The sequence below is a fragment of the Macrosteles quadrilineatus genome, unplaced genomic scaffold, assembly GCF_028750875.1.
Source record: "Macrosteles quadrilineatus isolate MER2022 unplaced genomic scaffold, UCM_ALF_1.0 Scaffold_2__2_contigs__length_208266976, whole genome shotgun sequence".
Classification (NCBI taxonomy): Eukaryota; Metazoa; Arthropoda; class Insecta; order Hemiptera; family Cicadellidae; genus Macrosteles; species Macrosteles quadrilineatus.
The window spans coordinates 14,718,672-14,733,864 of record NW_026542595.1 but is presented as its reverse complement, the minus strand read 5'-3'; the positions used below and the strand labels follow the sequence as shown (position 1 = coordinate 14,733,864).

The window sequence follows — 15,193 nt, the reverse complement described above, 5'->3', positions numbered from 1 at the left end:
GAATCATGAAGAAAGATAAAAAAGTCGATGCCGAAACCTGTCATGTCAGCTAAGAACATGCTTTTATGAAAAATTACTGCTTTTACTGTGATTGAGCATGACGACCATGACATTTCCGTGACAGCAGGAAACGATGTTGTTTAAAAGGCCGTGTGAGATTACCAGAATTTTGCTGCGATCATGGAAGACGACAAAAATGTCAAAATAACTGAGGAAAACAATGATAATTTTTACGCACCATGGTAAATGATCAGAATTTTGCCGCGATCGCGGGAGATGATGATGTCTACAAACACATCAAGGCCTTGAGAGTTGTTCATAGTCTTACATATTCAATGTCTCTAGTCCCCTTCTTTAATATTGACCATTGGATAGCGTTTTGGTGCTCCCTTTTGCTTGGCATCCTGTGCTACCACGTACATTGCAAGTATTTTATTATAAAACTAGCTGACCCAGCGAACTTCGTATCGCCTAAGTTATAGGTTTCCCCTAAGACAGACCGATGGAAAGGAAGTACCGTTACGTTTAATTTTCAAGATGATCTCGTTCGCATCGCTCAATCACGTCAAGGTTGAAGTTCGTTCGCTACGCTCACTCACCTTTGGGTTGAAGTTCGTTCGCTACGCTCACTCACCTTTGGGTTGGAGCTCGTTCGCTACGCTCACTCACCTTTAGGTTGGAGCTCGTTCGCTGCGCTCACTTGCCTTCAGGTTAGCTCGTTCGCTACGCTCACTCGCCTCCAGGTTGAAGTTCGTTCGCTACGCTCACTCACCTTTTGGTTGCAAATTAGCTGTTGTCATAAATGTAAAAGAAATAATAGTGCTGCACCCTGTTGGTAATCCTTGTAACTTTAATGCTATTGAACATCATAGAACAGAACCAACTTGTTTAATTGAAACAGCTGTTAAGATTCATTAATTCCATTTCTCATAAGGTTAACATGGGAAACTCCAGAGCCACTGGGGCGGAGCCCTTTTAAGAATTTCGAAACGGGAAATAGCTTACGTCCGATTCGCATACCTACAGAATTTACACACCAAATTTCATAACGATCGGTGAAGTCGTTCCGGAGGAGTTTGCAGACAAACACTGTGACACGAGAATTTTATATATTAGATTATAATTACAATGTACAGTTTTTCCAAAAAAGAATATGAGAAAAATACTGGTAAGAGGGAAAGGGGTAACATTTGCAAAGACAACAGCCCAGCCATATCTATAAAAACTCGATTGGAATCATGAAGATAGAGATCTAAAACAAGATTTTGATATCGCAAGTTTCAAACATTAACAATAAAAATGTTCAACTTGAGAAAACAATCTGGTTTAGTAAATAACAACACTTCTTTTGAAATATCTGAAATTAGTATGAAAACCACAACTGTACTCTTTGGTGAGGTGTTTCATGTGACTTGTGTTCTTTAATATTGAAAGTTTATTATTTATATTATTCACAGCTTCAAATAACTAAGAAATCACCTTAGTTCCTTGGAATATTGTTAAATACAGTTTTGATTTAGCATATTTAGCATTATCAAATTATAGATTGTTTTATTAATGGAAAATACAAATTTCTATTTTTTTTTAATTACTAATGTAGGCTATAATTGACAGATATAAATCTATACACAATATTTTTCGTAGCTGGCACCTTGTTATTTCAATATATATGTTCATAATCATGGTTGTTACTTTTATGAGAGCTGAGGGCGTTAGAGTTTCAAAATTAAAGTGATATCAGAGATTTTTGTGGGATGGAAGTTTAATAGTTATACTTATATAAAACCCCCGCCGCAGCAAACCTGCAGACTAAGCAAATTTCCATTTGCCTGATTGAATTTTCTCTAAAATATCTCCTTTAAAATATCACATTTATTCCCCATTTAAATAGCAGGTTTAACGAGTACTTAGATTTGCTGCAACAGGGAGTTTTTTTTTGTGAAATGTTAACAGTTTATTAGTATAAAATTAATTTATTTTCCAAATTTTGATCAAATATGTTCATAAACAAGCAAAATACAACACATTACTTATTCTCGATAAGAATAACGTGGGAATTTTAAATTTAATTTTTTTTCTAATTTTATCCGTAACTATTAGGCGCATAACGAAGCTCCAATATACTAAATGTTTTTTAAGCTCTACGAAATGGTTTGGAAATAAATTGCAAAATTGTATGTTTTTAGGGTCAAAAATGAGAAAAACTAATTTTTACCCCAGAAAACCCCCCATAAACTGGCTCGATCATGCTGGTTTGCAAACTTGTTAGAATAAATGTAGGTTTACATATTTATACCAAATTTCATTAAAATAGGATCATTTTTGATTGAGTTATCGTGCTAACGGCCATATATATATATATGAATTTGAACGGATGGTGTTTTTTCCTCTGAGGACCTCAACACAAAAATGTAAATCGGTCCCGGGCCCAAGTCTTACCATATGAGTACTACGGTAATAGCTTTTTCCCAATATGGGAAACTCGCTAAAAAAAGATAATTTTCATTCAGTACCTATGTTTTTATCACAGTTGACATTTATGTATGTTAAGTTGGATATCTAGATACTTGTGTTAACGAGTTTGCCGATTTGTGTAATTTATTTCATAGGAATATTTCAGTTACAGTTGAAGACCTCGAGGGATGTGATTGTAGCTTCGAGAATATCCGACTTATTTTAAAACAAAGCAAATACATTTTCAGGGAATTTTTTATCGGATTTAACTTTTAAACAAGTTAGAAAGTGGTTGTCTGCCTTGATTCAACTAATTGGGAATGGAAGACTACAAATTTTTCAAATTCAACATCCATTTCATGACTTGCACCAAGAAATTGTGTACACTGTAAAACCAGCTGCTTGCCTCGTTCATCAAACATTACACCATCGTCCGTTTATTGAATAGGTACCCTACATTTCAGGCCACACAGTCAATGGTTAGGCTCCCAGCGGACCCGCACAGAAGAGCGGCGGCGGGACTGTTGGTGGGCGGGGGAGGGGGAGGAGCGGCGCCTCGACGCGGGCTGAGCAGAGGAGGACCTACGCTGCGATGTCACTCTGGGACTCTCCTCCTCCACTGACTCTGAAGATCATAGCCCGGAGTCGAAAACTCGCAACGACCTCGTGATCACATCGTCCTGCAACATACACATCGTCCTCAACTAAGTGCTTATAACAACTAAGCAGAGAAGGACCCATGCTGAGATGACACTCAGGCAGAGAACCTCCTCTACTGACACTGAAGATCATAGCCTATGCAGTCAAACAATCACAAAGGTCCATGTGAACACATCTCTCTGTCACATACACATCGTTCTCAACTAAGCGCTTAACAACTGAGCTTATTAAGGACGACCTGCAATGTTACTTTCAAACTCTCCTCCTTTGCTGACACTAAGAGGCGGTTCACGAGTACGGGGTTTCGTGGCCCGCGGTTATCGTTGATCTCGACCAATTTTAACCGACGGTCAAAAAATGGGTTCACGACATAGAGCGTTAGCCGAGATCAAGCTTAGCCGAGACCAACGCTGGCCGTCGCTCAATAGCAGGGATTAACTGGGAATTTTCGTTGGGAGGTTGGCAGCAGCCACCTGCCAGGCCGCTGCTCGCGGTCGACGAGCCACAAAACAATAGGATGACGTTGCGTCATAATGATTGGTTCGAAAATTATTATGGTATTTACTCATATCGTATAAAAGGTTATGGACTTGCACTTGAATTCATTTTATACTAAGGTTTAAGGTTACTCAATTTATCATTGAATTATGAATAATACATTTTTACTGAATTCATTGAATCGGGAAAATGCAATTATGTTTTAAAAAAGTTTAAACAAATCTTGGTAATGTTTGCAATAAAATTCGATTATCAATTATGTTCAAAAATAAGACATACTTTATCAGGTTTGCAGTTTTATCCAAACGTTCAAATTATTTAATAAAATGACTGCTCTTTTCAAAGATTTATGAATATCTTTTATGTATAAGAAATTGGTATAAAAAATCAATTTTGAGCAACAACTGGCTATTATAGGAGCCGAGATGCCTTCATACGTAAACAGTAATAAACGTAAATATAAAATGGCAAACATACAATAACATTTTATGACACCAAGATGAAGATCGTTTAAATCGGTTCACAATTGGGGCCACAAACAGCAGGCCTAAGAACTAAACCCCTAAGAACATTTGCGCGCGCCAGACGGGTAGAGCGCAGCCCTAAACATGAGAAAACATGTTTTAATTTTTAAAAAATATTTTGTTGTAATACAACGTTTTGTATATTTAACTATAGAATTTATCTTTTACCTCAGCAAATTGAAGCAATTTATTGTAAATCCCGATTTGACAAATATTAAGACATTATCAGATGAAAAAAGTCTTTCTTTAACAAATGTTAAATCACAAACATAATAACATAAACATATTATTTAAAACTTACAAAATAAAATTTGGATACTTAAATAGAATGACCTATGTTTTATATGAATTTTACGGAGGAACAAAAATAGTACTAATTTTATACAATACAAATTCTTAGACAAACCTAACAGTGTTTGATGGAACCATTATTACTTTGATATTATTCAGCTGTAATAAAAGGATTCAAAATTGCTAAAATAAATATAAAACATTAACTCAATAAGATTCGATTGCAATTCAAATTTATATAATTATGTTAAGCTATTAGTTATATTTTACTTAGTAATAATTCATTAAAATGAGGCAGGTCATAGCAAAACTGGCTAAGTGAAAATACTTAGATTTTTCAGGAAGCACAAAAAACATATATCTTTTGTTCTGTTAAAGTTATTGAGTTGTAATTTTTTTACGAGTACATTTAGTACTTAAATATCTTAGGAAACAAATATTTTAAATATTATAGCCCAAAGTGAAACACAGGTTTGTTTGTAATCATTACATCGTACTGCAACATCAACACACCATAACAGGTGTAAACCTTTTAGGAAAGAGGAAAGTTATCGTCTACCCCAGTGGCGTCCCGGGGGGGGGGGGGCTTTGGGGGCTTAAGCCCCCCTCCCCCCAAGGACCTAGGTTAACTCTTTACAAGGGTTAGAGTCAGCTGTATATATTTTTTAAAATATCATTAACTTTAAAACTATTCTTACAACAGGATTTAAATTAAATACAGCAAGGAGCACATGTTTTAAAAAGAGTATTTTTATGCCTATGCAGACAAACAGACACAGCAGGATGCATGTTCTCCCTTCACCCACCTGCCTCATAGTGATAAGCTGCGCGCGCACTACGGCGGCACGGCAATTTTTAAAAGTTAATAACATTGAATGTCATATGAGTGCGCCCACTACGGCGGTACGGCCGGCAACGGACGTTCGGCAGCTTCCGCCGTTTGTCGAAATCGAAAAGTCCGGGAGACAGAACTCCAGGACATTTCCGAGCTGCCGTGACGCCCGTACCGCCCGTACCGACCGGGAGCACAGCACACCGACCGGGCGGGCGGCACGGGACATCCGCCATTCTCAACTGATCTCTGTCGAAGTTCGAAGTAGCAGTGTTTTCATGTGTTGTAAACATAGATGTTAGTAAGTTGATTTTTCTCGTTGAGAAAACCCCGAAACTGTACAACATGCGACATCCGGAATATTTTAATAACGTCCGGCGTGACAATATATGGGCAGAAATATGATCTATTATGAAACAATCAGGCAAGTTTTACACATAATCCTTCTACAAGATCAGGAAACAAGGTGTGGAACTCTCCAAAACTTAGTCTTTTCCTGTTTATGTGGTGTATTTAAAATCTTTGCTTGCACCTTCTTGTCACCTCTTCCTCTGCTAAAATTAAACCTACTATCACCACTTTATCTACATCCATCTTTACTCACAATTTTTAGCTCGCAGACTGTCAACTGTCCTAAATTGCGGATGTGCGGATGTCCCATCCCGTCCGTCCGTGCCGTGCCGCCCTAGTGCGCGCACCCCCTCTTAAAAATGCCGTTTGTGCCGTACCGCCCGTCCGTGCCGTACCGCCCGTCCGTGCCGTACCGCCCGTCCGTGCCGTACCGCCCGTCCGTGCCGTGCCGCCGTAGTGCGCGCGTAGCTATAGTGCATACGTACGAGCCGTTGCTACTAGCAACCAGCGCTAGGCTAGATAAGACTAGCGCTGCTAGTTGCTTTGCTACAATGCATGCTCGCTCACTTGACCTTGACGCGCTCTCGCTGTATGCTGTGTGTAGTTGACAATCGTTAAATTTCGGATTTGAGTAGGGTTCAGTGTTTGTTGTGATGTTGTCAAGTCAAGCAGTGTTTGTAGTGGTGGTGCATCCAGGGGGGGGGGGGTATAGGGATTTAAACACCCCGATTTAAAAATATTTTTTACAATAAAAAATGTTTTTCCACAGTCTAAAAATCTCTTTGACTGTCCCTAAATAGCCTAAAAACGTGAGTTTATAGGTATAATTTTCAAAAGTTCCCGGATTCCCCCTCTCCCTGTGGGGTATTTCAAACCCCCCGGCAAGGTAACATACCTACTTCAGAAGCCCCCTCCCCCAAAAAAGTCTGGGTGCGCCACTGGCTACCCAATTAAATTACACTAGGGCATTATCAAAACAGCCCAAACCTGCAGACCAAACAAATTTCCATTTGTCTGATTGGTTTTCTATTAAAATAAGTTCTTAAACTTGACAGATATATTCCCTATTAAAATAACACCAGTTTTAATGAGTACCTTGGTTTGTTGCTTCAGAAAAGGAAAAAGTTTTTTTTTGTAAAATATTAATATGTTAAAAGGAAATAAATCAATTTGCCAAATTTGATCAAAACATATCTTTAACACTATAACCATCTATAACCAAGCAAACTACTTGTTATGTAATATGATTTCTACTGTACTGTCAAATATGTCATCAGCTGTTTATTTAAGACTGTTTATGTATTTAATGTTTACAGTTTTGTGTTAATTCTCCATTTAAAATGTAGCAGATTATTAAGTTGAATAAAACCATATAAATTTGGTTTCTAAACATTTCTTCATTTCTAAAACATTTCTAAAAATATCTTAAAAATGATATTTTTAAAAATTGCGAAACATTTACTTATATACAGCTGACTCTAAACCTCGTAAAGAGTTAACCTAGGTCCTTGGGGGGAGGGGGGCTACCTCCTTATTGAGAGCGTATGCCCACAACTCTGAACTGTACAAGAGTACGGACTCGACTGAATAAGACATAAACAGAGCATTCTATGACTGGACCGAGGCCCTCCGACATTGGCCATCAAACCGGCTAAGAGAAGAAACAACTCTAGCGGCCTTGTCCGCTGTACGGAAGATCTGATCCTGCCAGCTAAGCTTGCTGTCCACCATGACCCCAAGGTACTTGGTAGAACGAATGGTTTGGACCTCGAAGGCCCCAACCCTCAACGGTACGATGGTGTCAATCCATTTCTTTGTCAAAATCACAATCTCGGTTTTGCTCAAAGCGAGTGTGAGACCGTGGTCTGCCATTCATGCGTTTATGGTACGCATTACTCGAAACATTTTCAGCTTTAGCTGAGCCAGCTCAACGCTACGTGCAGCTATCAAAGCTACAACGTTGTCCGAGTACCCAACCAAAACCGTTTTGTCAGGCATTTCAGACCTCAGAAGCCAGTCATAAGCGACATTCCAGAGATCTGGGCCGAGTATGGAACCTTGGGTAGCACCAGAAGTGACACTCATCGTCCGTGGGCCTTCCGTAGTGTCATACGTGAGGAGGCGGAACTGGAGATAATCCTCTATGATGCGCATGAGGTATACTGAAACGTGGAAGGTGTTCTCCAGAGCGTCCAGTATATCACACCACCTCGCGGAATTAAATGCATTTCGCACATCGAGTGTTACGAGCAGCACAACCCTACGAGAGTAGTGGTTAAAATCCTCAGCTCTCATCACGGCTTGCTTCACCTCCTCAGTCGCGTCAACCGTTGATCGCCCCATCCTGAATCCATACTGACGAGGGTACAGGTTGTTGACAGCGGGAATTGTTTTCTGGCCAAAAATATTATGAATAGGTGGTTGCATGTTGCATAGTGAGCAGTCCGAAAGTTCGTGGTAGACTAAGAGAGAAGTTCTTCATTTAAAACATTAATTGTCTATTAATGTTTTAAATGAAAAAATTCTCTCTTAGTTTAACCATAGACAAATATGATTCAATATAGACTGACAGCAGTGCTGTGGTTAGCATAAGTTCTACCGCTAGGAGTGCGAGTGCCGTGTACAGATAGCGCGTGCTCCTTGAACTACATAGCACTCCTAGCGGTGGACTCCAGAACATATGCTAAGCGCAGCACTGCTGTTGGTCTATGATTCTATTTGTCTATGGTTTAACTTAAGAGGTCAAATATGTTTAAATAAAGTTTTTGTGAGCAAAGCCACGACGGGACGGAGTGTAGTATAAATAATAAATAATACCCCCGCCGCAGCAAACCTGCAGACTAAGCGAATTTTCATCTGCCTGATTGGATTTACACTAAAATGCCTCCTAAAAAATATCACATTTATTCCCTATTTAAATAGAATTAGTTTCACGAGTACTAAGGTTTGCTGCAATAGGGAGGGTAAAAAAGTGTTTTTGTTGTAAAATGTAAATAGTTAAATAAGAAATGAATGTGTTTTCCAAATTCGATCAAAATATGTTCATAAACATACAAACTACAACAGTTGACTTATTCTCCAAAAGAATAACAAGGGAATTTTAAATTTAAATTTGTTTGGAATTTTCTCGGTAACCATTAGGCGCACAATAACGCTTCAATATACTAAATTGTTTGTTTTTTCAAGCTCAACAAAATGGTTTAGAAAGAAATAGTGAAATTTTGTGTTTTTAGGGTCAAAAATGGGAAAACTTATTTTTACCCCATAAAACCCCCCATAAACCCCCGTTCCCATTGTCCGATCATGCTGGTTCGCAAACTCGTTTGAATTAATGTAGGTTTACACGTTTATACCAAATTTCATCCAAATCGGATCATTTTTGCTCGAGTTATCGTGCTAACGGGCATGGGTGATCAACAATAACGCTTCAATATACTAAATTGTTTGTTTTTTCAAGCTCAACAAAATGGTTTAGAAAGAAATAGTGAAATTTTGTGTTTTTAGGGTCAAAAATGGGAAAACTTATTTTTACCCCATAAAACCCCCCATAAACCCCCGTTCCCATTGTCCGATCATGCTGGTTCGCAAACTCGTTTGAATTAATGTAGGTTTACACGTTTATACCAAATTTCATCCAAATCGGATCATTTTTGCTCGAGTTATCGTGCTAACGGGCATGGGTGATCAACGAGAACGAGGCCACTATTGGGATATCGGAAACGGTAAGAATTAGAGAAAACTTTAAATGGGGAACATTCCTTTATTTTTGTTGTGGCAGTTAAAAATATGATTTTATTTTTCTGAAATTCAGCCGCCATTTTCCAAAATGGCGGCCAACTTTGAAATTTCTTATGGAACACTCTGTAGTAAATACAAGTCAAATAAGTCTTAAAATTGCATCCACATTCCATAAAGACAATAAAATACACAGTTTTCCACTTTTCAAGTTTGCCGCCATTTTTAAAATAATAGAATTATTCAATTCAATTCAATTAATATTTTTAATGAATTTTATGGTCTTTTTGGAATGTGGATACAATTTTAAGACTTATTTACTTTTCATATTTTCGCTAACTTGTTTAGGAGCTACATGATGTAAAATGTACACCGGAAGTCATTTTTCCATAGGCTGTAACTCCTAAACGAGTGGGTTTATCAAAAAAAATCTCAAGAGTAAAAAAGTTTTTATATTGCATGTTCTATCCGAACACAGGATAAAATATAGAGTACTCCATAAGAAATTTCATAGTACGCCACCATTTTGGAAAATGGCGACTGAATTTCAAAAAAATAAAATCATATTTTTAACTGCCACAAAAAATAAAGAAATGTCCCCCATTTAAAGTTTTCTCAAATTTCTACCGTTTCCGATATCCCAATGGTGGCCTCCTTGAGTTGACATCCCTGTATATGAATTAGAACGGATGGTGTTTTTGGCCTCTAGGGACCTCAAGACAAAAAAGTAAATCGCTCACGGGTCCAGGTCTTTCTAATTGTATCCATAGTCAGTCAATCATATTTAAGAGGCAACCCAAAATTAATGCTGACACCTCTAAAGTTCAAAAAGATAAGTTTGAAGAGGTTAATAAGACTTTAAAAAAGATATAAACTTCTCTGTCTATTCCTTGGAATTAGAGAGCTGGTCATCTATATAATTAATACGCTACATGAAACTTTGTCGGTTGAACTCCTCCGCCATTTCTTAAACGATTTTATCCATTGACGTCTCATTGGAAAGAGCGTGCCGCGTAGATTTGCAAACTGGCCTTTTATTTTTGAAAAAGTCCCTTGGGCTCTGCCCCAGTGGCTTTGAAAGTTCCCATGTTATCCTTATGAAGAACATAATTGTTTACATTTTGATCAGCTGTATAATTTAACTGCTGTTATTTATTTTTCAATTCAATGAAACACATTGAGTACGTTTATTTACTATTTGAGTTTGTTTAAACATAACCCCCAAGTCGAATAGTGTTAGTATGGTTGTATCTTAAATTTGTGTATTTATCGTTGTTTTGTGTCGCTATGACGGATCGTGTTAGCATGATTGTAACTTAAATTTGTGCATTTATCGTTGTTTTGTGTAGATATAATTTGTTTATTTGTTGTTTTTTTTCTTTTAAATGCCTCCGACGCGACGACAACGAAACATAGACAGGAGTTTAATCGTGATAACGACCGCAACTACAGAACAGTGGCGCGTAATAGGTTTAGTAGTATGTTTTCTGTGTTTAACTCAACACATTCAGCACCTGACCCTGGCCCAACACTACCCCAACACGACTTTCTGTTCTCAATTGGCCCTCTATCAATCACCTGTGTTGCCTGTGTTGTCTTTGAGTTGACTCTTTTAAACTCATTGTAAATATGACTGTTATTCGTTTTGAAATAACTCCTGTAATACTTTGCAATTGCTCGAATTCGAGCAACATGTACACTAGTACAGATCAATTCAGTAGATGTGGGTATCAGATTTATTAGTAAATCTTTCAGGGGCAAATCATGAATAAAATGGAGGAAACATCTCTATGATTTTGATGGTGGAAGATGTTTGAAAAGTACCAGACAAACACTTAAGTTAGTTCTAAAGCAAAAAGAGTTATTTTGGGAAATGGGCAGTTTGGAACTTCCTGAGTTGAGATGGATGGTTAAAGGTCAGTACTTGGAGGTAAACACTTCCTAATATAATATATAATAAAATATATCTAAAATTCAACAAAGTTTGGTGTCTACCTTTTTTAGTGGTAGTAAAAAAGATATGATAAATTACAGAGCTCAGTTTGACTAACATTTGAGACATATTTAATAGTGGAGCTGTGAGCTGGATAAAATCCAAGCATAGGCCTACCCTCTAAGATGGGCATTTTTGCATCTCATATTAGATGGTGTACTATTTTTAAGAACTTGAAGTCTGGGAAGATGGGTTGCCAAAAGAATGCTAAAAAACCTCTCTCGTGGAATTATGTAGATGGCTTTCTAACAAATATTTACATACTTATTGATCACAAAAACAACACATGGATACATGGTTGTGAAGTTTTGTACAGATCTGAAGAATATCTAACTCTCGTATTAGATCTTTTATTATTTTCTTAAAATATTAATCCTAGTTGTAATACTAATTCCTTTACCTTTAGACAGGATTCTATAAATTCTTCTAATGTTATAACGCCATCTTGATTTATATCTAATTTTCTAAATACAAAGTCCACTTGCTCTCTCGCCTTCCGGTCCTCCTCAACCTGTAAATAATTCATCGATTTATTTACAAAAGGCACTTACAATTAGCGATCACAAAACAATTAACCACATAATATAAAGAAATGATTATCAAACTGTTTTAAAATTACTGTACAATATTTTTGTAAAATATATTTTCCTCTTCATTAGGATTGCTTGTATATTGCCACAAGCAAAAAGATACAATCAATAACCATCATACATTTGTGTATCTCCTCCCCAAATTCAAACAATGCGGCATGTTTGCATGTCATGGTTAGTGCAGCACTTTCAAGGTACTGGCAGCGACAGCTCCAACACAATCACGAGCTAACTACAGTTCATGTCTCACGAATTGTGAATCTATAGTTGAGATAAGACAAATTAATAACCTCTGTAAAGTAGGATATGGCTAATTGACTGAATGAAAATAATAGTACTTTTTGTTGTTGGTCAATTACAGTAGTTCACAATTTCTTTAGTCTGCCCTGGTACAAAAATTGTATTAACTTGACTATTGACTAAATATTCCATATTACTTAATAAATTGACTAAACTCCATATAGCTTAATACTATATAATCAAGTTTTACTAAAATAAGAAATACTAGTGTACCTGTTGCTCGAAATCGAGCAATTTTCAAGTACCGGTATTATACAGAAGTTATTTTAAAACTACATTAATAACGGTCATAATTTTCGATGAGTTTAAAAGACCCGACTAAATACTTATGTAACTAATTGAAATACTCACGCTATTTAATAGCACTTTGAAATAATAAACGCTTCTTGTAAAAATATTTTAGAATTTTTTGGACCCGACCTTATTTTTTAGTGTTTTCTACAAATGTTTCCAAACTTAAAGCTATTACCAGTAAACATTTCTTGCATATATTTATTTGATCTGACTTTAGGTAGGTTTACTTTACCACTGTGACAACATGAAGTGTCAATATTCTTCATGGTTTTTTTTTACTTCCAAAAAGCTGCTTAGCATAAACTGGCAAAAATGATTCATCTCCCCAAGTGATTGTGTACCTGGATTCCTTACTGTGAGACCAGGCCTCTCCTCTACTCTTCTCATACGTTTCTCTTCTCATAAGATTTCCTATTAATTGTCTCATCCTCCTATTTTCAATATTTCTCCTTTAAACTCAATAAGTTGTCTGTTCTTCCAACAAAACTGATTGACTGTTTAGATTTGTCTATAACCTCCTAAATATTACAAACATCAATATTTACTCCCAAAAAGCTGGCGAGTTTCTTTTTATATACAGCTGTTTTTGTTTTAACATTTGATTTCAATGTAATTCTTATGGGGAAAATGCGACCTTTGAGAGTGTCTCGTGCCCTTAAGGGTAAGAGTTTTTAAATTCTAAAACCTGTATGCAAAACTACGAATTGAGACGAATTATTTGACACCTCAAACGTTAAAATCGATCCAGAAATAACGGAGGAGTTTTGTTCACAAAAAACAGCCCTCACGTAATTACATAAGAGATTGTTATAATTGTTATAGTGTTAGTGTTAATCATGAAATGTACAGCCTACCTGCCTGATGTGAGTAACGCCCCTCTTTTGGATGACCAGCCCTACGGCCAGCCTTGACCACATTGTAAGATGTGTCCATATCATGGACCAGACAGTAAAATCATGAACTGTACCTGATGTGAGCGACGCCCCATGAGTTCGTGGATGGCCAGTACGATTTCTCCTAGTTCAGACCGTGTTATACAGCCATCACCGTTTATGTCGTATAATTTAAACGTCCACCTCAGTTTTTCGTAGATGGAGCCTCTTAACAGTGTCGACAACGTTACTAGCAGGTCCTGCAAAAGTATCAATCAGATAAGATGATCAGATATCAAATAAATAATAAAAATACTGTACACAATTTATACACCCCCCTTATGCGCTATGTAAAGAAAAAATTTTATATTTACATTTTTAGGTAAAGTATTTTTAGGGTAGGCCTACAGTGGCCTGTCGGTTTCATTGCCTGTGTTTTTCAACTTGAGAATAATTTTAAGAAATACACTTTTAATGTAATAAATATTTAGTTACAATAACATATGAAGTATATACATATTGAAAATAATATGACAGACAACTAATTGAGTTGAGATGTGTCTATGATCAATAGATTGGATGATGGCTGGTGGGGGAAGGAATGGCACCCATTAAACACATTCCTGGGTCTTAATCACAGTATTCTACTCTCAAACTCTCTTATTACATTCCTAATATATTTGACCTAGGCTGGTTGTTTAACTAATATCTTGCATCCAGCAATTATCTCTTTTATACTGTGATATGCCCTTTTTTCATAAATTACTTGTAATTTATTATTGTTGTCAAATTTATACTTAAATGTTAAACGCAAATGCCTTTACTCGTGTATAAATATAATCTGATGATGGTTGACAGTCACAATTTTTTTTTTAAGATGTTGGGGGTCTCTTTTTAACGTTGCATTTGCCTGTCCACATAGACTAACTGCCCGTGTGTGGAACGTATCCAGCAAAGCAAAGGGTGAGCCGGTACAGTACAAAGGTGAACTATACTGATAAAATGTTTTCGACAGTGACCAGGATCCAAACCCACGACATCGCATGCCTTGGGCCCGGAGTTCGTGACACTACCGACTGAGCCACCGACTCACCTAACCATTGAGCCTTAATTCCTTAACAATTGAGGCCCAGTATATTAACAAACAAGACAAGTCTACCCAAAGCTTAAAATTTAATATAGCAAACATCCAAAAAATATTTCTTATACATCATATTTGCGTACTTGGTTGATAAGTTGGCAAGTAAATCAAGTTGAAATCAGCTGAAGCTGGGTTCACTTACTACTCAGTGATCAACTCAAGGAGGCCACCATTGGGATATCGGAAACGGTAAGAATTAGAGAAAACTTTAAATGGGGGACAATCCTTTATTTTTTTTGTGACAATTAAAATTATGAATTAAGTTTTTTGAAATTCATCCGCCATTCCAAAATGGCGGCCAACTTTTAAATTTCTCATGGAACACCCTATATATGAAATTTTAAAACTTTTTTATTCTTGGCATTTTTTTCATAATCTCACTCGTTTAGGAGTTAAAGCTTATGAAAAATGACTTCCGGTGTACATGTTGCATCATGTAGCTCCTAAACGAGTAGGTTTATAGTGAAAATGCTAGATATAAATAGGTCTTAAAATTGCATCTACATTCCAAAAATACATAAAATACCTTAAAATACACAGTTTTCAATTTTTAAACTATTTCAACTATTTTGGAAAATGGCCGCCATTTTAGAAATAATAGAATCAATATCTTTTACGTATTGTATGGTCTTTTTGGAATATAGATGCAATTTTAAGA

At 36.7% G+C, this 15,193-nt stretch overlaps 1 protein-coding gene across 1 annotated transcript in view; it reads right to left on the bottom strand.

The window, feature by feature from the left end:
* Positions 1 to 1,116: 1,116 nt before the first annotated feature.
* The window catches only part of LOC128985574 (Kv channel-interacting protein 1), a 236,633-nt gene continuing 222,556 nt past the window's right edge, over positions 1,117 to 15,193 (bottom strand). Inside the window, exons 4-6 of the mRNA XM_054405188.1 lie at positions 13,490 to 13,654; positions 11,739 to 11,849; positions 1,117 to 3,134 (exon numbers count right to left, since the gene is read on the bottom strand). Of these exons, the coding sequence (XP_054261163.1) occupies positions 3,087 to 3,134; positions 11,739 to 11,849; positions 13,490 to 13,654 (324 nt within the window). The 3' untranslated portion in view covers positions 1,117 to 3,086. The remainder of the gene's footprint in view (positions 3,135 to 11,738; positions 11,850 to 13,489; positions 13,655 to 15,193) is intronic.